At 47.0% G+C, this 25,147-nt stretch overlaps 1 protein-coding gene across 3 annotated transcripts in view; it reads right to left on the bottom strand.

Annotated features, from left to right (window-relative positions):
• ANKHD1 (ankyrin repeat and KH domain containing 1) overlaps positions 1-25,147 on the bottom strand; it is a 1,478,908-nt gene that overhangs the window by 1,224,876 nt on the left and 228,885 nt on the right. For all 3 annotated transcript variants that reach the window (XM_086931463.1, XM_086931465.1, XM_086931464.1), the window contains exon 5: positions 14,871-15,018. In XM_086931463.1, coding sequence (XP_086787589.1) covers positions 14,871-15,018 — 148 coding nt within the window. The remainder of the gene's footprint in view (positions 1-14,870; positions 15,019-25,147) is intronic.

Below are 25,147 nucleotides of genomic sequence, written 5' to 3'. Positions count from 1 at the left end.
GCTGGTAACCTAGGAGGAATCATTTGTTTTAGTCCTTCTATAAAAGCTTTTATTGCTGGTACTCTAAACATCGACATATGTTGTCTTTTTTGTAGATGTGCCACAATGGCTGCAAGATGTAAGCATATAGAGGAGTATGCTAGATTACATCTTTGTAAATGGAGAAGGTAACAGATAATATTTTGGATGGAAGCATCTAAAGGATCAATTTGATTATTAGTGCAGTAAATGGCAAATCTTTTCCATTTAGCAGCATAGCAAGCTCTAGTAGTAGGTATTCTGGCTTCTTTAATTATATTCATACAGTCTGGTGGCAGGTTAAGGTAACCAAACTCTAAGACTTCAGGAGCCAGATTGCCAGATTCAGTTGACTTGGATCTGGATGCCTGATGTCTCCATGGTTCTGCGTTAGCATGGATGGTGTCAGAGACAGTTTTTGGTGGGGAACTAGAGAGAGTTCTAGCAGTGTGGTGAACCATGGTTGGCGTGCCCATGTGGGAGCTACCAGGATCAGTTTGAGAGACTGTTGTATGAGCTTGTGTACCACTAGTGGTATTAGTGGGATAGCCGGAAAAGCGTACGCAAATCCGCCTGACCAATTCATCCATATTGCATTGTCCTTGGACAACGGGTAAGGAAACCTGGCGGCGAAGGTTGGGCATTTTGCGTTTTCGTGTGTGGCAAACAGGTCTATGTTTGGATGACCCCACTTGTGAAAGAATGGTTGAAGAACTTGCAGATGTAGTTCCCATTCGTGAATCTGTTGTGTCTGTCGACTTAAAAGATCGGCTATCTGATTGTGAACTCCAGGAAGGTGTTCTGCAAGCAGATATATGTTTTGTGGAATGGCCCATCTCCAAATGTTTTGTGCGAGCTGGGACAGCTGCAGGATATGTGTGCCTCCTTGTTTTTGTATATAGTACATGGCTGTCATGTTGTTCGTCCAGATTAGGACAGCTTTGTTCTGCATGTGCATTTGGAAGGACTTCAGTGCTAGGAAAATTGCCAGCAACTCTAGGTGATTGATGTGAAGCACCTTTTGTTGAGTAGTCCATCTTCCCTGAGTTGTGTGGTGGAGCAGATGTGTTTCCCATCCTATCAGGGATGTGTCTGTTGTCAGTACTATCTGTGGAACTGGATCTAGGAACGGCCGCCCTTTGGACAAGTTTTTGGTGTTCCACGACTGCAGAGAGCGATGTGTGCGGCTGTCCACCAACCCCAGGTCTGTTAATTGTCCTTGTGCCTGATTCCACTGATGTGCTAGACATTCCTGCAATGGGCGCATTTGCAGTCTTGCATATGGTACAATAAAAATGCAAGATGCCATCATGCCTATTAGTTGCATGAACACTCTGGCTGGGAGAGAGTGTTGGTTTAGAAACCTTGTAACTAAGGCTTGAATGCTCTGTATCCTGGCTGGACTGGGATAAGCTAGAGCTGTATTGGCGTTTATGGTAGCCCCTAGGTATTGATGTACATGAGAGGGCTGGAGATGTGATTCGGTGTAGTTGATTGTATACCCCAAGTTGTGGAGTGTTTGAATTGTTTGAGATGTGTGTTGGACACACTGATTGAATGACTTGGCTTTTATGAGCCAATCGTCTAAGTACGGAAAGACATGGATATGTTGTCAACTGAGATGTGCTGCTACTACTGCTAGGCACTTTGTAAACACTTGTGGTGCAGTTGTGACCCCGAATGGAAGGACTTTGAACTGATATTGTTGTCCTTGTAGTACAAATCTGAGATACTTCCTGTGAGAAGGATGTATGGGAATGTGGAAGTAGGCGTCCTTGAGGTCTAGTGTGGTTAGGAAATCGCCTTGTTGCAACAGTGGGAGCACTTGTTGTAAAGTGATAGTGTGAAAATGATCTGATTGTGTATACAGATTGAGAGGCCTTAGGTCTAGAATTGGTCTTAGTGTCCCGTCCTTTTTGGGTACTAGGAAATAGAATGAGTAAACCCCTGTTCCTTGATGTTTTAACGGAACTAGCTCTATTGCATCTTTTTGCAGCAATGAGAGAACCTCTTGTTGGAGCAGCGTTAGATGTTCTGTGGACATTGGACGCTGGCTGGGTGGTATATGTGGAGGGGTATCTGTAAGCTCTAGGCAATAACCACACTGGATAATTTGTCTTACCCACTTGTCTGTTGTGATGGCATTCCAGACATGTAGGAACTGTGTTAATCTCCCCCCTACAGGAGTGGTATGCTGTTGGGGGAGCTGAAGGAAGTCACTGTTTAGTGGTGGAAGAGGTTAGATTGTTGTCATTACCTCGACCTCTTCCCTTATTGTTATTACCTCTAACCTCCTCTAAAATATCCTCTATTGGAGGATGTTTGCGTTTTGTTTTTAAAGGAGGTTGAACGGTCTGCTCCAGTTTGTTTGGATCCTCCTCTGTAAAAGGAGCAACAAAATGAGCCTCTTGGTTGAGTGGACTGCAGAGCTCCCATAGATTTTGCAGTATCAGTGTCTTTTTTCATTTTTTCAAGTGCTACGTCTACTTCTGGACCAAACAATTGTTGGTTGAATGGTTGATTTAAGATGGTTGTTTGCACCTCTTGCTTAAACCCTGAAATGCGTAGCCACGTATGTCTTCTAAGGAGGACGCTAGTGTTTATTCCTCTAGATGCAGTGTCTGCTACATCAAGAGCGCACTTGATTGAGGCATTTGAAATAAGTTTACCCTCTTGTATAAGGTCATTTGCCTGCGCCTTATATTGGTCAGGTAGATGTTGTAAAAGGGTTTCTAACTGGTCATAATGAGCCCTGTCGTATCTTGCGAGGAGGGCTTGTGTGTTAGCTATATGCCATGTATTGCTAGCTTGTGCAGCTATCCTTTTGCCTGAAGCATCTATTATCTTTGATTCCTTATCAGGAGGTGGTGCCTCACCTGATGTCTGAATTTGCTCTTTTTCTAGCGTTTGAAACTACTAGGGAAACTAAGGGTAGCTGTCCTTTAATGTAAGCAGGATCCCTGGAGCAGACCTGTCCTTTTTTTCTACTCTTTGGTGTATGATCCTAGCTCGTACTGGATCTTTAAACACTTCTGGGGCATGCTTAATGACCCCTTTAATCATGGGTAATATTTGAACAGATTGTTGTGAATGCTCAAAAGTGTTTAACAAAAAATCTTCCTCTGCCTCATCTGAGCGCATTGTTACATTATGATAGATGGCAGCCCTATTAAGTAGATGTCCAAACCCAATATTATCTTCAGGAGGAGATGGTTTGGCTGGATATGTATGTGGGTCAGGGATATCTGGTACATCTTGTGGGTTTGGATATTTCCAGTCTGGTACATCACTAGGGTATGGAAAGGGCTCATCTGGGCCTCCCCCATTCCCTATGTTATACTCATCTTCATTCTGAGGAGGTGTTTGTGCAGGTGAAGATTGAGGTGGAGAATTGTGTAGTGAATGAGCAGGTGAACTTTAAGGTGAAATGTTAAAAGGAATAGAAGGTGAAAGAGGAAGTACAGGAGAAGATGGGTGCATAGGTTATGTGGCAGAATCCTTCTTGACAGGCACTGGAGTTGAAGGTGCTTTATCTATCTTCCTCTTTCTATGTGGCATAGTGGAAACATGTCCTGTTTTTGGATCTATGTCTATCCTTTTTTGCAAAGGATCAGGTCTAAAAAGCTCTTGAGAAATCGCTTTCGGCTCAGATTTTTTCAGCTCTGGGTCTGGTTTCTGCTTGTCTTTAGCCTTAGGTGTTGTTGTATAGTCCTTTGGAGTAGTTTTCGGCACCGAAGGTATTGTTTTCGGAGTCGAGGCCTAGTTCGAGGGCTTGAAGGCATCAGATATTTATATCAAGAACAGTGGTTCCAGTGGTGTAATCAAAATGATACGAATTAATTATATTTCTCAATGGCGATAAACATTACTACTAAGGATTAACATGGATGGCAAAAAGAAGTGCACTCACAATTATATATATTTCTCTCGTTTTTACTTCATAGTATACATTTTTGTTGAAATATGTCATACAGTACATTCCATACAAAAACAAACAATACATAAAAGTGCGGTGTGTCCCAAGTGTATCAAAAAAACTAAACTAACAATACACAAAACATAAGTTCTCTAAAGGCACAGTGGTTTCTAAATGAATATATGTACAGGAAAAAAGACCCAAGAAGGATAATATGATTGTTATAAGTGAGTCTACACAATCGTAGGCACTCTGTTTAAAGGTTCTATTCCTTGTGGCGTCGACGGCGTTTCGACCCTTTAAAATATGGGTCTCGTCAGGAAAGGAAAATGAAGGACATCTAAAAATTAAAAAGTATGAAGGGGCTGTGAGTAAACTGTAGGACGGTGGTCTATAATTATAATATATATATATTTGAAAAAATGGGACCTAGATACCTGGTTGTTATTCTTATGTTCACCCATGCATGGTGAGAAAAAGAAATAGGATTCACTCACTTACAAGTGACCCAGCCGGGCACTGTTGAAATTGTCGAGGAGCGGGGGGGAGCAAGAGAGCAATTAGTAAGACTACACGAAAGGAATACCATCCAATCAGTAAAGTGAAAAAGCACCGTATTTAAACTAGGTACTTACCACTTGTAGTGGTCAAGGAATATCAATGGGCAATGTGTGACCAAGGACAATTGTAATGTAGTCTCAAGGTAATAACTGTTACACCTAATGAAGTAGTAAAAAACCTAGTTACATTGCGTCTAGAAAATGCCATAAATATTACTCTCAAGCATTAAGGATGTTGGTGATTACCTGCAATAGATGTGTGATTGGTTCGGATAGCGCAATGGTATCCGGTGCCTTAGATCAATGCTTGATTCAATTGAGGAAAATGCCTGTTTAAATATAAGATAAAAACTTGTCAGGGATAATGTAGAAAGCATACTTTCTACAAATCCCTATGGAAAGGGAATAAATCTAGTTAGACGTACCTCGATGCTGTGGAGCCCGGTCACGTCTCACAGCGCTCTCCTTCCGTGTATGCTCGGTCCTCCTACTCCCGAGATACTAATTCAAGTAAGACCTGACCGTGAGAGTTTGGAAAACTCGATCGCGATCAGGTAACAATTGATAGCTAGCCTGTGATTACTGGATTTAGCAGTCTTGAGCACAATAATAGACAATGTCAATTTCAAAAGAGTAATTGCATAAGGAGCAATCTGAAAAGGATCGGACTTCCTTGCTCGGTCATATTTATTAAAGCGACCCCAAGTAACACTTGGGCACATTCGTGTTTATTAAAGGGGCCCCCAATTACGGTCGTGTTTATTAAGGCGACCCCAATTCACACTTGTGTATGGTCATATTTATTGAAGGGACCCCAATCACAGTGTCTGGCATATTGCCCACGTAATCGCTTTCGGCTCAGATTTTTTCGGCTCCGGGTCTGGTTTCTGCTTGTCTTTAGCCTTAGGTGTTGCTGTATAGTCCTTTGGAGTAGTTTTCGGCACCGAAGGTATTGTTTTCGGAGTCGACGCCTAGTTCGAGGGCTTGAAGGCATCAGAAGCAGGCACCGAAGATTTTGGGGTGGAAGCTGTTTTGGTCGGCTTGGAAGCGTCGGAAACAGGCTTCATTGGTTTCGGTGCCGTCTCATCTTTAGAAGTCGACGGTTTCGGAGTGTTTTTCGGAACCGGGACTTCTTTCGGTTTCGGTGCCGAGGAAGCTGGTAGTAACGGCACGTGCGGTTTGCTCGGTATGGAGCTACCGGAAGGCTTTAATATGTTCTTCGGAGCCGGGTCCGATGGTGGGGCTTTCGAAGCAATGTCTTGGTCTCGACTGGGCCCCGAAGGTGGAGTTTTGACCTTAACCTTTGGTTTAGGTGTTGGGGCTGGGGTAGGGGCAGTCGTACTCACGTTTTGACCTGATTAAATGGAGTCATCCGAGTCATCTGCCTCAGATACAATTTGGAGATCATCAGAATCTTCCTCTGGGACAATGGACCTTCGTCAAAGCTATCCACCGGTCCCGGAGCAGATCTCTGCATGTCGCGTCGACGGGCCCTCCGATCTCGAACAGTCTTCTTGGATCAAAAGGATGCACAAGCTGTGCAGCTCGACTCGTCGTGTTCAGGTGATTAACACAGGTTACACACCTAGTGATGGTCGCTGCGTGGAAATTTTGCTCCACACACGGGGCATTTTTTGAATGGTGTCCTTTCCATGAGTTGTAGGCCTCACCACGTGGGTAGGCCCAACAGCCCGCGTCGACGACCGGAATCAAACTGATGAAGTCAAGTTTATGTATATTGATTTTGAAGTTTGTTTTTAGAAAGTTTTGCGCGTCGAAGTCTTCGAAAAGTAGATTTTCGTACCGGAGCGGAAAAGTTGCATCCGAACCCAGTGGGGGGAAAAACAATTTAAGATGGAGCCGATGCCCATGCGCACTATCGTCCAAGGGAGGAGTCACCTATCTCGTGACTACAAAGACTTCTTCCAAGACGACAAAAACATGCAATCATCCGAGCCAAGCACCAGGTGGCGATCTAATGCAAAGTGTAGAATCTGCAGCTCATATGCCTCAAACACATATTTCTTTGTAATAAAATAAAAATTAACTCCATCACTGGGTGGCACCTTCGATCTGAACAAAATATAGGGAGTCGCCCATCAAAATATCATTCCTGTTGAAACCTTTTGGTGCAAAAAAGATCCCCATGACTTAACCATAGTACCAGTTCTGGCCACATGGGAGACAAAAGATAGCACAAACTTCAAGAATGAAATTTGAAGATTCGTCTATTTTACAAAAATCTAATGGAATAATTTAAACCACTAACTTTCATATAGCTAAAAATGAAAAATGTCAACAAAATGAAGGTGTGTAGGTGTTCAGCACCCAAACTATAGCACCAGATGGCAATTAAGAACTTTTGTCAAGTGAGGGTGGAAATGGGAGGGTGGGGTGGTTCAACTGGCCCAAGATGATGGTCGTGGTTTAGAGGGGTTTCAGCTTTGCACCTTTGTAATAAAAAATAATCCAAGCCACAGGCAGGCTCCAGCAAACCGAAACAGAACACCGCTCATAGGCAATTGCTCATGTTACCAACCTCGCACATCATGTGGGTGTTTGGGGCTGCCCCACTGTTGCCGGAGAGCCTGGTCTATTCTCTGCCCTTGCTTGGCCTTCCACACCATACAGCAGCGTGGGCATCAAGATAGAGGGCTTTACTATCAATCCTAGACCTAAACAATGTGCTATGTGACAATTATGTACGAGGCGACAGATCATCTAACAAGTGAACTCTGATGGGATGGGACAAAACTACGCAGCCTCCTGTCTGGACCAGGAAACCTCTCTGCATGGGCATGCGCTAGGGCTACGTCTAATTCAACTGCACTGTAACGAATAGTTTCTTACCTGTCGGTGTAGTTTTGCAGCTTGAAGATCTTTCTGGATTCACTATGCTGTGCATTATTCCACGGTCCAGTGGTTGGGTCCAGAATAGTAGTCTTTTTTTTTTTTCTTCGTAGCCCAGGTGGGCGTCGACGTCCCACCTTTTGGTGTCCTTCCTGTGACGTCGGCATGCTTCCTGCGGAAGCTCCCACCCTTGGGCGCCATCTTCGGATTCTTTTTTCTCTCCCGTTTGTGTTCTGTTTCCGAATTGTATGGCAATGTTCTTGATCTTTTCTCTTTTAGCGCTTTTTTCCTTGAAGTTCTATGACGTTTTTTTTTTTTTTTTTTTATTACCACCTCTTTTCTCCAGCCTCATCTTTCTGGCGGAGGTGGGTGGGTTCGCTAGTGAATCCAGAAAGATCTTCAAGCTGCAAAACTACACCGACAGGTAAGAAACACTTCGTTTTGCAGCGTGAATCTTTCTGGATTCACTATGCTGTGCATAGACTTCGTAGCGGTTTGTTGTTATTGTGGCGGCTGGGTGGAAGATGAGCTTGTGTTCTTGAATATGTGCTGAAGCACTTTCTGTCCCACTTGTGCTTCCTTGTTCATTTGTATGACCACACAGTAGTGTTTTGTGAACGTGTGCACAGAAACCCATGTTGCCGCCAGGCATATGTCCTGAATGGGAGTGTTTGCCAAAAAGGCTATTGTAGCTCCCTTCTTTCTTGTTGACTGGGCCCTTGGCCCCTCTACTAGTTCTTGTCCAGCTTGTTTGTGGCAGAATTGTATAGTTTGCGCGATCCATCGTGCAATTGTCCCTTTAGTAACCGCTTTTCCCATGAAACTTTCAGCAAAGGAGACAAAAAACTGTTTTGTTTTCCTGTGATCTTTAGTTCTCTCTATGTAATGCATGACTGCACGTCTCGCATCCAGAGTGTGCAGTGCCCTTTCTGCTTTTGTTGTTGGTTTCTGAAAGAAACTTGGTATTTGAATCGTCTGGTTGATGTGGAACTTGGACACTACCTTTGGCATAAAGTGAGGGTCCGTTCTCATAACCACCCTGTCGTTGTGAATTTGTATGTAGGGTTCCTGTAGTGTTAACGCCTGCAGCTCGCTTACTCTGCGTAGCGAAGTGATTGCCACTAGGAAAGCTGTTTTTAACTTTAGCATCTGTAGTGAGGCTTTATGCATCGGTTCAAAAGGTGCTTTCATGAGTTCTGTCAGTACTATATTGAGGTTTCATGCCGGTGGTGGTAACCTTTTAGGTGATGCTATTCTTTTTGCACCTTCCAAGAATCTTTTTACAATTATAGAAGTATAGAAGCTTTTGCCTGTTTCCCCTCTAGTGTAGGCGACAATGGCTGCTAGGTGCACCCTTAGCGATGATGAGCTCAGGTTAGTCTCGTGCAGGTGTGTGAGGTACTTAAGGACTGTAGAGTCTCTTGTCAACTTGTTGTGCAGACCCTCCTTTTTGCACCATAATGTGAACCTCTTCCATTTGGCCACGTAGCACTCACATGTGCTTGGTCTTCTTGCCTCTCGAAGTACCCTCAGGGTGCCTTAGGTGTGCGAACTCTATGTCCTCAGGAGCCAGGCTGCTAGGCTGAGACTTTCTGGCTCTGGATACAACACCTCTCCGTTTTGCATGGAGAGTAGGTCTTTCCTCCTCCCAAATTTGTGAGGTGCACTCTGTGTCATTTCCATAATCTGAGAGTACCATGTTTGTCTGGCCCACTGGGGTGCAACCAGTATGAGGGTCATGTTGCTTATCCTGCACTTGCTGAGTACCTTGAGTATCAGGGGAATCGGCGGAAAAGCGTAGGCAAATGTCTTTGGCCAGCTTATCCATAGGGCATTCCCAAGGGACCCCTCCTCTGGTTGCCTCGATGCGAAGTGTTGGCATTTCGTGTTCTGGTGTGTTGCAAACAGGTCTATTGACGGAGTTCCCCACCTGTCGAATAGTCTTTGTTTCTTGTGCATTCAGCTCCCATTCGTGCGAGGCCGATGTCTGTCTGCTGAGCCAGTCTGCTTCCACGTTCTCTTTTCCTGGCAGATGTATCGTCAGTAGATCTATTTTCAATGGTATTGCCCATTTCCATATTTGTTGCGCTAGCTCTGACAGCGGTGCAGATTGTGTTCCTCCCTGTTTGTTTATGTAGAACATCGCTGTTGTGTTGTCCGTCTGGATCAGCACTGTTTGATTGTACAACTTCGTCTGGAAGGCTTTCATAGCTAGGAGAACGGTCTTTAGTTCTAGGTAATTGATGTGTTTCACAGCATCTGCTTGTGCCCACAAGCCCCTCACGCGTAGTTTTTCCATGTGTGCTCCCCATCCCTTTTGGGATGCGTCCGTGGTGATGGTCACTGTTGGTGTTGGTGGTGTTAGAAGTTTTCCTTTTGTTATGTTTTCCTTGTTTCACCATGATATCTCCTCTTGCACTGCGTGCGTTACAACCACTAGGTCCTCCCAAAACCCTGTCGCTTGTGACCATTGGTCTTGCAGCCACTCCTGGAGTGGTCTCATGTGCAGCTGGACATTTGGTATTATGTGGATGCATGAGGCCATCATGCCCATCATCTTGCTCACCGCCCTCACTGTCAGAGCTTGCCCCTTCTGGTAGAGGCGCGCCTCCTTCAACAGTGCCGTCGTTCTCTTCTTGCTGGGGTACACCTTTCCCTGAATGGTGTCGATTTGTGCCCTTAGAAATATTTTCACCTGTTGTGGGTTTATGGATGATTTCTTCCAGTGAATGGAGACACCTAGGGCGTTTAGTGTGTCGGTCACTCTCTGAGCGTGCGGTTTGCACGTATTGTATGACTCTGCCTTTATGAGCCAATAGTCTAGGTAAGGGTATACGTGTATCCCCTGCCTCCTTAAGTGGGCTGCGACTGCTACCAGGCACTTTGTGAACACCCTCGGTGCTGATTTTAGTCCGAAGGCCACTGCTGTGAATTGGTAGTGGTCTGAGTGGATTGTAAATCGTAGCAGATAAATGTGCCGTCAGTTCATTGGGATGTGTAGGTAGGCGTACTTTAGGTCTATGGTGACCATGAAGTCCCCTGTTTGAATCTGTGGGAGTACTTCTTGCAGGGATGTCATTCTGAATTTCTGTGTCTTTATGAATTTGTTGAGGAACCTTAGGTCCAGGATGGGTCTCATTGTTTCGTCTACTTTGGGTACCAGGAAGTAAGTAGAGTACACCCCCTTGTTCCTTTCCCTAGGAGGTACAGGCTCGATAGCCTCCTTTCGTAGCAGTTCCTATGCTTCCTTCTGAAGAAGCTCTAGTTCCTTTTTTGCTACTGCTCTTTTCTTTGGTCTTCTGCTGTATGCACCGCTACTAACTCTATGCAGTACCCGTACTGTATTGTGTTGTGTTGATGATCCATTTGTCCGTTGTAATGTTTCTCCACTCCTGGAGGAAGAGTTTTAATCTTCCTCCCACTGGTGTTATGTGCTCGTGGTGTTTTGGTGCGTGAGACTCCAGTTTTTTGCTTTTGTGCTCCACCCTTGGAGTTTTTTGTAGGGTGTGCACTGTCAATGAGGCAGAGTCACTTGGAGGTGGTTTGCTGTCCACCCCTCCTGGTGTTTCCACATCCGCCCGCTCTCCCGCGAAAGGACTGGCCCCTATGTTGGTATTGCCATTGCTGTTTTTGATGGCCATGTTGTGCATGGGTGTCGCTTTGGTGGGAATGTTGGAAGGACTGATGTGACGTTCCCGGCTGGTTCCCACCTCTCCCGTGTGGTCTCCTTGACGGGGTCCCTCTCTTCGCTCCCCTGAATTGCAAGGCCCCCATGGATCTTGCGGTGTCATTATCCTTTTTGAGCTGTGAGAGCTTGTCGTCCACTATTGCACCGAACAGAGTCTCACCGAGTGTTCAGGATGTTGTGTTGCACCTCCGGTTTAAAGCCTGATATTCTGAGCCAGGCTTGTCTTCTTTCTGTGATGCCCAGCATCATAAGCCTGCTGGCCGTGTCTACCCCGTCCAGTGCTGTTTTTAGGCAAGAGTTTACCAAGTTCTTGCCTTCCTCTACCAGGTGCGAAGCCCTTTGTTGTTGCTCCTGAGGTAGGTGTTTCACCAACTGGCCCAGTTCCTCCATGATCTGGTAATGGTGTCTGTTGAGAAGTGCATTGGAATTAGCCATGCGCCAGTGCATAGCGGCATTCCTTTCGATCTTCCTTCCTGTTAGGTCCATCCTTCTGCTCTCTTTATCAGGGGGTGGACCCGAAGTAGTTGGCACATTGGCCCTTTTTCTTGCTGTTGCCGTGATGATAGAGTCAGCAGCGACCGTGCCCTGTATGTAGGCTGGGTCCTTTGAGGAGTGCTTGTATTTTTTCTCCGTCCTTGGCGTGACGGGTTTACAAGAAGCAGGCTCCTTGAATGCCTCTCTTCCTTGCCCTTTGATGCTTTCAAGTATTGGCAGGTACTGGCTCCTAGTGTGCATTGGAAGTAGTGTCTCTACTAGGAAATCACCTTTCGGTACCTCCTCTTCGAGCTTGACCCTGAACGCTGTTGCAGCGTTCTTGATGCATTCATTATATAGGCCAATGTCGTCCGGTGGCGAGGGCCTTGCTGGATATGTGTCCACTCCCTCTTCTGGACTTTCGGCGTCGACGTCCTGCCACTCGGCCTCCTGTGTATCCGAGTATGTTGATTCTTGGTACACAGTCTGTTCATCCTCTCTCTCCTCCTCGTGATAGGCATTATCATCTTCCTGAAATGCCAGATCTTCCAAGGTCTCCGACGCTTGTTCTCCTTCGAAATCTTCCTCTTCATCCTCGACCACATGTACTTCTGGTGACTTTGGCCTCGAGGGAATTGTGTAAGATTTCATTTTGTCTTCGAAATCTTTCTTTCGCTGCAGGATGTTCTCCATCTCTGCTTCGAGTCTCCTCTTCTTTTTTTCCATCTCCGCCGCCTGTTCGGCGTCGAGTAGTTGTGCCGGTCTCTTTGGCGCGCTAGCTGGCGCCGAGATGGATTTCGGCGTCGAGACTGTTTTCGGTGGCGACGCGGTTTTCGGCGTCGAGGCTGGTCTTGCGTCTTTCGCCGTCGACTTCGAAGATGTTTTCGTAGTCGGGCGCTCCCTTTCTTGGAGGCTTTTCGACGACTTTGGTTGGTCGCCCTCCTTCGGCGCCAGGGAGTCCTTCTGAGAGGATCCACTGGGCCTGGATGCTGCTGCGGACGCCGAAGTTCTCGGCGTCGGCACTTTCGGGGGCTTGACCTCGTTTTTTCGAGAGTCTTGTGTGGACTGTCGAGAGTCTTTCGGGCCTTTTTGGGTCGTCGATTCTCCTACCTTATCAGTAGTCTTCTTATTATCGGTCTCTACAACCGTGTAGCCGATGTCTTCTTCGGCGACGTAATCCTCCTCGTCGGTCGAGAGTCCCAGGTCTGGAAGGGACGGGGTTGGCTCTTGCCCTGCATGGTGTAGTTTGCGATCCTTTGCCTCGCTCTCAGTCGAAGGGTCTTCGGGGTGAATGCGGAGCAGGCGTTGCAATCTCCGCTTTCGTGGTCGACCGGCAGGCAGAGGTTACAGACTGGGTGTTGGTTTTTCTGCGCGTACTTATGATGGCAGTTTCGGCAGAATTTGAATGGTGTGTTGTCCATGTCCTGCGTTCAGGGTGTCCCCTGACTGCGCATTCTCCTCTGGACGTCGAGGAATCTCAAAAATTTCCCCTTCTTCGTCATCCTTTCGATGGTGTAGTCTTCCTTCGTCTTTTTCAACGTTTTTTCTCTCCAAACTCGAGTCTTGCTTCTTCTTTTCTCCAAATCTCTGGAGCCCTCTCGGGAACGATCCAGACCCAACGGCGGAAAAAAGAATCTGAAGATGGCGCCCATGGGTGGGAGCTTCCGCAGGAAGCATGCCGACGTCACAGGACGGACACCAAAAGGTGGGACGTCGACGCCCACCTGGGCTACGAAGAAAAAAAAAAGAAAAGACTACGATTCCAGACCCAACCACTGGACCGCGGAATAATGCACAGCATAGTGAATCCAGAAAGATTCACGCTTCAAAACTGGTGGAAATGGTAGTGGCCGAGTCACTGACCATTTTAGGAGTGGGTGGTCTCAAGGGGTCAATGCCTAGCTCATGTGCTAAGGCCAGCCTGCATTTTTTGGGGATTTGGATAAAAGTCATAGAGCTGGGGGCTTGATAAGGCTTTTGCCCGTGTCTGGATGAATAAAACTTTCTTCTGTTTTGCACTGAGGATCTAAGACAGTTTTTCGAACATCAACCCCTCGTGATGTCTGATCTTAGAGCGAGGCGGTCCTTGGCATTGGTTTTGATGCCAGTGGTGTAACCAGAGCAGCTTTTGGCAACAACTTTGGCTCAGGATGTGACTTTTTGGGCATCAAAGTGTTGTTCAAACGCAGCGCAGCTTGACGCCGCTGGGTGGGACTTTGACTGGCATCGACCCATTCTTCAGAGTTGGAAGAGCCAGAACCCAAAACATTCTGCCATTTCCAGCTCGAGTTGGGACTCGAAGTTTCACTCTCGCTGGAGAAGAGCTCTGCCAGAGAACATTGAGGCTCGAGACGGACCATGTGGTGCTGGCAAGGCATGGGAAGTTGGCCTGGGCTTCAGGCTAGGAGCTGGCGGCTTTTTTTTCCCACAGGCTCTTTGAACTACTCCTCTTCAATGTTGGAAGCCATTGAGAAGATGGCCTCAAGACTTCTCCTTGACCTGCTGGAATGCCAGCGGGCCAGGCTTCTTCTTCCTTGACACCAGGCAGGTCTTCGCACCCAAAGATGTGCACTGCTTTTGAAGGGGCTTGCTGCTACACTTTGTACAAGAGGATATTCTTACAGCGCAATGTACAGCACACATCACAGAATGTCTCCTAGTTTTCTGGTGTGAGAGACAAACTGCATTAATCATGTTGTTCATTCCAGGAATATGTGATGTTACATCTAGGGCAGAATTGAAAGGATGTCCATTCCATTCACATGCCCTGGAGGTATGCTCCAAAAGCAGTCGGAGACCACTTGAGATTCACCAAGCACTGGAGTCAGGAGCACGTTGCACTGAAGGCTAACGGTTGGTGACCATCTGGCAGAAGCCCCGATGTTGTGTATCTCAGCTACGTAGGAATGGTGTTTTTGTCACAGGGTTAAAAGGGCAAGTAGCTGGAACTGTGAAATCTGTGTGGACCATGTCACTCTCTGAACTCGTGCCCAACTGTTCGAAACATAACACTTTCAAATTATTGACAAATAAGTTATGAGAGAGAGGTTTTTATAGCTTTCACAGCACTACCTTTCACACACTACAGTGCAGTGCCCTTTAACTTACATATTTAACTTTTTAAACTGCATTTCATCGATGTTGAGCAAAGTGTTCAGAACGTCTGTGCATTACATTGCAATAAGACAGACTAGCAGCCCAAAAGACACCTAGAATTTATAACTTATAACCAATATATTTTTATTTACTGGCAGGTCATTGTCTTACACTCATGTCTGTACAGTGCCACAGCAGTAGTTTATTTTTTTTTTTAACTTGTGCAGAAGTCTGGTTTACATTATCTGGTCAGAAACTGACCACTTACCTGTTGAAGACTGAGCATTGACGTCAGCTGAGTGTACTAATAACAGTTTGACGATGTCTACATAGCCCCCACTGGAAGCTGCCATTAACGGGGTTATATCTCCTTTATTTCCCCGGTCTTCCACATTGGCATGCATTGCAAGTAACACCTTTATTGAAAAAACATTTATGAACAGTTAAAATATTTTGAACGATTAAATGGCTCTTCAAAAAACAATTTTCAATGAATAAGAGGAAAAACAAACTTTTTCCGGTAAGACCTTTACTTTATGCTATATATCTTCTCTTAAATACAGCAATAGTGTGCAATAATAAGCAGCTTAAATCCTATTTAAGGAAGACAGTTGCTCAACGGACGGAAAAGCAAACCTTGCTCACAGGACTAACTATGATACTCTCAAATATTCAGCATATACAGCATCCATGCCACCTTACCATATTTGAGCATATTGAGCACACCCAGCATTTACCCACCACCGCATTCGCTGCTCCTTTGGCTTCGATTTTTCTACACCACTATCAATTTTTTGGGCCAGGCCAGGGGTTGGTGGGCAGGTTATACGGCTAAAGAATTAAGAGCACCGTACAGCAAACTTCACCTAGCATGATATATTCAAGTCGTCCTGACCTGACTGACCATCAGCACTTGAATGAAACGAAAATCCAATATGTAGTGTTTGTAGAAGCATATGGAGTAGCCTGCGTGGCAGATATGCTAATGCCAGAAATGTAACCTCTAAAGTGTCTCTGGTGCTGCCTTGCTAATTAAAGTACCAGCCTCATATTGATGAAAAACAAGACATTCTGACAAAGACACAATGCTTAAGCCAAGAAAGATGCCCTATTACAGATCCAGGGTTAAACACACTCAGTAGATTGATAAATCATGCAAGATAGGGCCTAATTTTAAATTCCGGTCCAGTAGCTCACAGACAGACAGGGACAGACCCAGCAAATCTGTAACGCCAAACGCAGTCATACACTTCACATGTCGATTGGGAGATATCTGCCCCCAATGTAAAGCAGGATATTCCCCTGTAATGAAAGATTGATCAGTGGTTTCAAAGCGTTGGTCCGTCTTAAAGTGCTACACTGTTTATAGTGCAGGCCCATGCTTGCCCTTTCAATGGGCCAGCACATTTTGTTATGAAGCATAGCCCCTGTCTATCACAGGTGCACAAATAAGGCAGCTCTAGGAGCAGACCAGTACTGTGAATCATATTAAGGTAACACAGCCCCAGTTTTCCAAATCACTTGATTAATATTTCGGTAAATTGTCCCGAACTACAACACCAAACCAACATCTAAGTCCTGAATTAAATGAGACACTCTTGATGAGGAGGGAAACAAACGGACGATGTGGATTACTTCTTTAATGCATCACCTCAGTAAAGTTTTACACAAATCCACCTCAATACCCGAAATCTAAACTTAAAACCAACAATACAACAAGTTTGAGCTATTGGCATTCTAAATCACAATGCCTTTTATTTATGTTTTGTTTTTTTGCAACATAAACAAAACGCATTGTCATTTACAATGCCAATAGCCTAAACTCACGTAAATTAGAGACCTATTGCATTGCAAATGCTTGTTTTCGAACAGGTATCGATGAAGCTATTACTATGCAGCCGTGTAACTGCTAACGCCTCGTCCTGCGGTAGAAAGCGAGATATAAAAGTAATTTAAGTAACATATTACCATGGCAATTAATATCCTTCCTAAAATGTTACTTCGGCATGTGGCGTAATCAGAATACAAGGATGAATAATCTATTACGTCAGTGTACCACAAGAGGACAGTAAGAACACACAATACCTGTGCTACTTCTGCCCTCATTATTGAGCTAATTTTTCAAAAACAGATTTGCAGACAATTAATCCGTTTAGGATAAAGTCGTCTACAGTTTTGATGCAGTGAATTACAGTTGAATGCAATTTCAAATGCAGTCGGTTGAGTTACAGGTGGGTCAACAGTTCGAAATTACCTAATTTACTCCTCAAAGGACTTGTACATATGTTCCCACCTTCTCCTTTCATTATACCTCAGTTGGACCTTAATTTGGTTCTCATCTTTCTAATGTTCGATCCATTTGTACCTCTGTACAATTGCCCCCTCCAGCTGCTTAGTATCAAAACAGCCTTGTTAGTGGCAATTACATTTACCAGGTGGGTGAGCAAATTGCAGGCTCCGTCATTCAAGCCTCCTTACCTGACAATCTTCCCTGAAAAGTTAGTGCTACACACTAGGGCCTCTTTCTTACTGAAAATGGTGGCACCAATCCATGTGGGGTAATATGTTAACCTTGCTCACTTCCTCAAAACCCCTCTAAAGAAGAAGAGGAGGAGCGACTCCGCCGTCTGGATCCAAAAAGAGCGCTGTTGTTCTTGACCGCACTAAAGAGTTCCTGGTGGACAATCAACTTTTAGTGAGGTACGCTGGATCAAAGAAAGCTCGAGCGATGCAGAAAAGGACTCTCGCTTCATCTGCATCAAAATCTGTTACGCCCGGGCCAAAAAGCAGCCTTCTGAAGGCTTAGGGGGTCATACTACCAGAGGTAAGGCTGCTACTACAGCGTTGTAATGTGTAGTTTCAGTCTTCAACGTTGGTCAGGCAGCAACGTGGGCATCCCTGCACACGTTTAGCAAGCACTACTGCCTGGGCAGTCAAGTCTGCAGGGACGGCCTTTTTAGCAGGACTTCCTGATCTAAACTTGTCCACAGTCCCTCCACCAGAAATAGTATTGCTTGGGTATCTATTCAAAGGTAATGAATCTGTAGCTAGATGTCTCTACCAGATGAACAAGTTAATTACCTATGGTAATGGCTTATCTGACAGTCATGATCTAGCCGCAGATTCCTTACCGACCCACCCATCCTCCCCAGACCGCGGGCAGGTATTTAGGGTCAGGGCTGATCCCTTTCAGGGCTCTAGTAGTTCAAAACACACCAATGTCAGTGCACTTTATAGCTCTGCAGTGCAAAGTCCTGCAAAGTAATTTACTTCAACGAGCCGAGGGGGTGCCTATATAGGGGATGCAAACGTTCAAAAAGGAACCGCCGACGTCATGCGTAGCTGACCCACACGACCTACCAGCACGCAGGGGTATTGCTCGAAGAAAAATCTTCGGAATCTAGTATGACACCTGGTGAAATTCAAAGGTAAGGAATCTGCGGCTTGATCATGCCTCTTCCAGATAACGCAAAACCGAAGGAAATTTACTTGTCCATTAGTGCTCTAAACAACTAAAATGAGGACATATTTTCAGAGTTCTCAAACAGCAACAAAGCTCTTTTAAATAATTTGCTATCTTTATGGTTTTTTTATCCAGTTGATCACTTGTTCATAGGTTACACTTGAGGTAGAAGATGTTGTTTTTAGGGCCAGTAATGCAGACTTTGCAACTGGGGAGCCAGGTTCGAGTTTTGGCGTCAGCTCGAAATCCTGGGATTCTGGGCAACTCATTTAATCTCCTCATGCCTAAAACTAAAATGTATGTGTTTTTGTGTAATGTAACTGATGCTCATGTAAAACACTTCAATACCTTCGGGTGAAGTCTGCGCTATACAAAAAATACAAAAAAAATGAAAAATTAAATGTTTTGAACACTTCTGTCATTAGGTTATATACTTGGGTTACATTTGAAAGTTTATGCTACATTTGCGCTTGTTTCTGGTGGCAGTCTTTGGAGACTTGTTTGTTATGACACTCCCTAATTTCCTCATTTACTGCAGTATCCTCAGTGGAAAATGCTCTGTTTTCTACTTCGATTCAGTTAAGATGGCGTTCAAAAGTTGTAGGAAGCTGGCTCTGTATATACTATACTCAGTTTTAAGAGTAGTAATACTTTTCAAAATGCAGTAGTAATTGTTATGCAAGGCAGTAAATATGCTTTACAGTAATAGAAATACTTTATATTGTCAACCAAAGACAGTAGCAAACTTATCAGTTGAAAAAGATACAGTACAACGCAATAGGAGAAAAGCAATGCAATCCTTTGAGAGGAAAACAGGTATACACATTAACAGGTAAGTACACAACTTACTACTCCAGTCTTCAGGGGTTTGGGTCGATACTGGATCACAAGCGGCACTGGAGCAGCCCAGTGCAGAGGTCACTAGGCTTAATGTCAGTCATTGGAGACTGGTGGTACCCACGAGAGATGCTGCGGTTTCAGGACACAGGGGTAAAGTGAGCAATGGTGCGGGGGGGCCCACAAGGCAGCACCAAAGCTACAACACCAGTGGCACAGGGGCGGCCGGGTGCATGGTGCAAATCGGCATCGGGAGCACAATGCAAACGAATGGGGGATCTTGGTCGCACAAAGAGGCTGCAGGCTCGGGCCAGGAGGATGGATGAAGGAGAACACCGGCTAGACAGGTAATTTGGGTTGCAAGTTAAGGCCTGGGAACCATTGAATGGGCTCCCCAAGGTCGGGGGGAGGATGAAGAGGTGCCTTTTGGGATCGGACTTTAGTTATCACAACCAGTCATGGTCAGGTGGACTGTTCACACTGAGGCTGCATTAGACTTCATGGGATCCAGGAGAGGTCGGCCACCTACGAAGTCGTGGACTGGGAAGTCGTCACTGGACATGGAAGCTTCTCAAACTAGGGTTGTGGGAGTCAAGGGCAGAGTGGACTTACAGGAGGTACCAGAAGGCTACTTGGCTGCCAAAGTCCCTCAGGTGTAAAGTAGACTTCATTCCCCAACCAGTACTGTGCCAAGAGGCACAGTACTAGTTGGGCCTCCTAAGACCTCTTAGCATTCCCCAGGTGTGAGACTTATTGGAGTTAACAGGAGGGGTAGTTGGCCCCCAAGGTCAACCCTGGCGGTCAACTACCCCTATTACCTCCAGTAAGCCCCACACAGCGGGAATACCAAGTTCTCATAGCAGGCCACAACCCCTTTCCCCACCACTCTGCAGACACACTTCCTGGTGCGCTCTTCAATGGGGATTAAAGTCCCCTTCGCTGCTAGGGTCCTTAGGGGCCAACTAGCCTACCTGATCCCTCCAGAATGTCCCAGATAGTGAGATTGCGGATATGTGGACACAGGCCACGCCCCCTTTATCGAGCACTCTGCGAACACGCCTCCTGGCACGTTGTGGGTTGGGAGATTAAGTCCCCTTGAATCCTAAGAGTCCCTGGGGGCCAACTAGCCTACCAGGTACCTCCAGTAAGCTCCACACAGCTGGATTGCTGAGTGGTCCGAGGCCACGCCCCTTTTTTCCACCACTCTGCAAACGCGCCTCCTGACGCACTGCTGCTCGGGGGGATGAAGTCCACTTTACTCCTGAGGTCCTCAGGACACAAGAGGACCTCATCGCCCGACCAGGAATGAGGCAGGAGCATGGTGTCTTCATACCAAGAAAAACAGTTCAACGGCTCCAATGTGAGCAAGGAAGGCTCTGAAACGCTTTGGGTACTCATTACTGTTGTTGTTAGAATAACGAATATGCTACTTACCAGTATGCATCTGTTCTTGGCATGTAGGGCTGCTGACATTCATATCTGTGCATAGATCGCCGCCTAGTGTTGGGTCCGGATGATTGCACATTGTTGTCCTGGAAGAGTCTTCGAAGTATCACGAGATAGGTGGCTCCTCCCCTGGACTACAGAGCGCATGGGCATCGACTCCATCCCCAGATTGTTTTTAGCCATTGTGGCGAAGATGGAGTGAAACTCAGTGAAAGATGACCATGCTATGAGTATACATGTGAATACTGCAGCTGCTACAGGCGCCGAGGAGGAGGGCGGGCGATATGAATGTCAGCAGCCCTACATGCCAAGAACAGATGCATACTGGTAAGTAGCATATTCGGTTCGAGGCATGTGGGCTGCTGAATTCATATCTGTGCATAGAATACATAGCAGTCCCTCCATTAGCGGCGGCCGCCCGTGCCAGCTGCAGCAGTTTGGAAAAGTGTTTTGAGAACAGCCTGCCCTACAGCTGCCTGCTGTTTGGAGTGCACATCAACACAGTAATGCTTAGTAAATGTGTGTGTGGTAGACCATGTGGCTGCTCTACATATGTCCTCTAAGGGAATGTTGCCAAGGAAAGCCATAGACGCCCCCAACTTTCTGGTGGAGTGGGCTCTTGGTGGAATGGTAAGAGTGTGTTTTGCTTTAGCATAGCAGATCTGGATACATTTAACGATCCACCTAGCAATACCAGCCTTGGAAATAGGGTTACCTTTGTGGTGTGGCGCAAAGGCGACAAAGAGTTGCTTAGTCTTTCTAAAATCCTTGGTCCTATCAATGTAATACATTAGGGCCCGTTTAACTTCAAGGGGGTGGAGCATCCGCTCCGCCAGTGACTCAGGATTTTGAAAGAAAACAGGTAATTTGATTGTTTGGTTGATGTGGAACTGAGACACAACCTTGGGCAGAAACTTAGGGTTAGTGCGGAGCACCACCCTGTTGGAATGAATTTGGATAAATGGCTCTTGGATTGTGAGGGCTTGCAATTCACTAACCCTCCGTAGCGATGTAATTGCTATGAGGAAAGCCACTTTCCACGTCAAGAACTGAATTCCGAAGGAATGCAGTGGCTCAAAAGGTGGACCCATCAGCCTGGTAAGGACCACATTGAGGTTCCATTCAGGAGCTGGTGGAGTCCGTGGTGGAATGACTCGTTTGAGGCCTTCCAAAAAAGCCTTGATGACAGGCACGAGGGAGAGGTGCTGCCTATTTTGGAGATAAGCGGCCATTGCAGACAGATGAATGCGAATGTAAGCATAGGCCAAGTTACACTTGTATAGATGAAAAAGGTAACAGATGATGTTCTGAATAGAAGCATCCAGCGGGTTAATGTTGTGGTCCGCACAATAAAGGACAAACCGCTTCCATTTAGCCGCATAGCAGGCTCTAGTAGTGGGCTTCCTTGCCTCCAGAATGATGTCCATACAGTCGGGGGGTAGGTGCAGGTAGCCAAACTCTAGGACTTCAGGAGCCAGATCGCCAGGTGTAGCTGTTGCGGATCTGGGTGCTGAATGTCGCCATGGCTCTGCGTCAGAAGGCTGGGTGTGAGATGCAGCCTCTGATGCGGTACCACGGACAGTTCTAGAAACGTGGTGTACCATGGTTGGCGAGCCCACGTTGGAGCAACCAGGATGAGAGTCAACGAGTGCTGCCTGACCTTGCGTGCCACCAGCGGAATCAGAGGTGCTGGGGGAAAAGCGTACGCAAATCTGCCTGACCAGTTCATCCATATCGCATTGCCCTGCGACTGTGGGTGTGGGAACCTGGCGGCGAAGCTTCGGCATTTTGCGTTCTCCTCCGTGGCGAACAGGTCTATCTCTGGATGACCCCACCTTTGGAAGTACGGTTGGAGTACTGATGGATGTATCTCCCACTCGTGCATCTGGTGGCTGTGCCTGCTGAGCAGATCCGCCATCTGATTGTCCTTGCCCGGGAGATGCTCTGCCATGAGGAAGATGTTCCTCTGAATGGCCCACTTCCACATGCTCTGAGCCAGATGAGACAGCTGCGGAGAGTGTGTTCCTCCCTGCTTTTGAATGTAGTACATTGCCTTCATGTTGTCCGTCCGGATCAACACCACCTGGTTGCACAGATGTACTTTGAATGCTTTTAAGGCCATGAAGATTGCCATCAGTTCCAGAACATTGATGTGCATCTTCCCTTGCTGTTGCGTCCATAGCCCCTGCACAGTGTATTGGAGTACATGCGCTCCCCATCCCTGGAGAGTAGCGTCCGTTGTCAGGATAATCTGTGGCACATGCTCCTGGAACGGTCGGCCCTTGCAAAGGTTTCGTGGATTCCACCAATGCAGAGAGTTATATGCCCGACCGCTCACCAACACTAGGTCTTTCAACTGGTTGTGAGCCTGAGTCCACTGACGTGCCAAGCACTCCTGAAGCGGACGCATATGTAGTCTCGCGTGCGGAACTATGGAGATGCAGGAGGCCATCATGCCTATCAACTGCATGAACATTCTTGCTGGAAGCGAGTGTTGAGGTCTGAATTCTTGGATTAGCGATTGAATGCTGCTGACTCACTGAACTTGACTGTGCTGTGGCCGCCAGAGTGTCTATGGTCGCACCCAGATACTGCCGTATGTGGACGGGTAATTCAGTGAGAATCCCAGATCGTGCAGGAGGTGAATGGTGTGGGACATGTGGTCGGCGCACTGCTGGGCCGACTTCGCCTGAATGAGCCAGTCGTCCAGATAGGGGTAGACGTGGATGTTTTGACGTCTGAGATGCGCCGCCACCGTCGCCAGGCACTTTGTGAACACCCGTGGTGCCGTGGTGACCCCAAAAGGCAAAACCCTGAATTGGTAGTGCTGGTTTTGGATGGTGAACCTGAGGTATTTTCTGTGTGAAGGATGTAGTGGAATGTGAAAGTACGCATCCTTTAGGTCCAAAGTTGCGAGAAAGTCCCCTTGTTGGAGCAGCGGGAGCACTTGCTGCAGTGTTAGCATGTGGAAGTGCTCTGACAGGATGTAGAAGTTGAGGGGCCTGAGATCCAGGATGGGCCTGAGGGACCCGTCCTACTTTGGAATCAGGAAGTACAGGGAGTAAACTCCTGTGCCTCTTTCCTGTATGGGCACGAGCTCTATTGCCCCTTTTTGCAGCATGACGGTGCCTTGGGGGTATGTTGGGGGGAGTGGATGTTAACTTCAGACAATAACCAAACTGGATAAGCTTTCTGACCCACCTGTCCGTGGTGATGGACTTCCACACGGGTAGGAACTGCTGGAGTCTCCCCCCGACCGGTGTTGTGTGGTCGGGGGGCAGTGACAATGCGTCACTGTTTGTTGGCGGTAGAGGACCTGGAGCTGTTGTTGCCATGTCCTCTGCCTTTGGCGCTGTAGCCGCGGTATCCACCTCGACTCTTGTTGGCATAAGTAGTCTGGGTGTTGCCTTTGTAGAACTGCGCGGACTGCGAAAGTTGACCTCTTGAGGTGCCCCTGGTATTGGAGCGACGAAAGGACCCACTCCGAAACTGCTGGGACTGCAAGGTACCCATGGATTTTGCAGTGTCGGTGTCCTTCTTCATTTTCTCAAGGGTGGTATCAACCTCAGGGCCAAACAGGTGATCTGGGTTGACCGTTTGGTTCAAGATGGTGGTCTGAATGTCCGGCTTGAACCCAGATATTCTTAGCCAGGCATGTCTACGAAGCATGACGCTAGAGTTAATGGCGCGTGCGGCGGTGTCAGCCGCGTCCAGAGCGCACTTTATGGAAGCGTTGGAGATCAGCTTGCCCTCCTGTATTAGCCTCTCAGCCCCTTCCTTATATTTATCGGGGAGGTGTTGCAAAAGGGTCTCTAGGGTATCGTAGTGTGCCCTGTCATAGCGCGCCAGGAGCGCCTGTGGGTTGGAGATGCGCCATATGTTGGTTGCCTGCGCTGCTACCCTCTTCCCTGAAGCTTCAAAGACCTTCGATTCTTTGTCTGAGGGAGGAGCATCACCCGTAGTCTGCGAGTTGGCCCTCTTCCGGGCATTGGAGACAACCAGGGAGTCCAGAGGCAACTGACCCCTAATATAAGTTGAATCTGTGGGCGCAGCCTTATACTTCTTGTCGATCCTCGGGTTGATGACTCTCGCCCTGGTGGGTTCTTTGAAGACCTCAGCAGCGTGCTTCAAAACTCCCTTCAGCATTGGCAGAGTTTTTACAGTCTTTTCAGAGACAGAAAAGGTGTCAAAAGAAGTCTACGTCCACAGGGTCAGCATGCAGCTGGACGTTGTGATTGGCTGCTGCCCGCTCGATGAGGGCATTGAAAGCCGAAGAGTCTTCAGTGGGGGAAGTTTTAGCCGAGAAGAGCTGAGGGTCTTGTCCAGAATGTGGGTCCCCAGGCTCACCACCAGCAGACCAGGGCGCTGTCACATCCTCTGGATCAGTGTAGTTTGGATAGCTATATTCATCTTCTTCATCGCCCTCACCAGCGTCTACATCGGAGTGAGTGGGCGAGACTTCGTGAGCCTGTGGTGAAATGGGCACCACCAAGGCCGGAGTACCAGCAGAGTTCATCTTCCGCTTTAGTGGGATCTTGTACGACTCCAATTGGGGCTCCGGGGTGATTTTCCGCTTCAGGAGGGAAAGCCTACCCGTTTCGGCGTCGATGAAATGTTCCTGACGCTCCTCTCCTGAAAATTGCCGAGGCCGCGGGCCATGGACCACCATCGATGCCTTCGGCGTCGAAGAGACATTTTCGGGCACGCCTGCCCCCGGTTTAGCAGCGAAAGCCCTCGGCGCCGTCGTAGGCGGCAAGGTAAAAAGGATCGACGTGGGCGCCTTCACCGGTTTCTCCAGA

This window comes from Lissotriton vulgaris, chromosome 7 (genome assembly GCF_964263255.1).
Source record: "Lissotriton vulgaris chromosome 7, aLisVul1.2, whole genome shotgun sequence".
NCBI lineage: Eukaryota > Metazoa > Chordata > Amphibia > Caudata > Salamandridae > Lissotriton > Lissotriton vulgaris.
The sequence above is the reverse complement of the archived record's forward strand: the minus strand, read 5'-3'. Positions and strand labels throughout refer to the sequence as shown.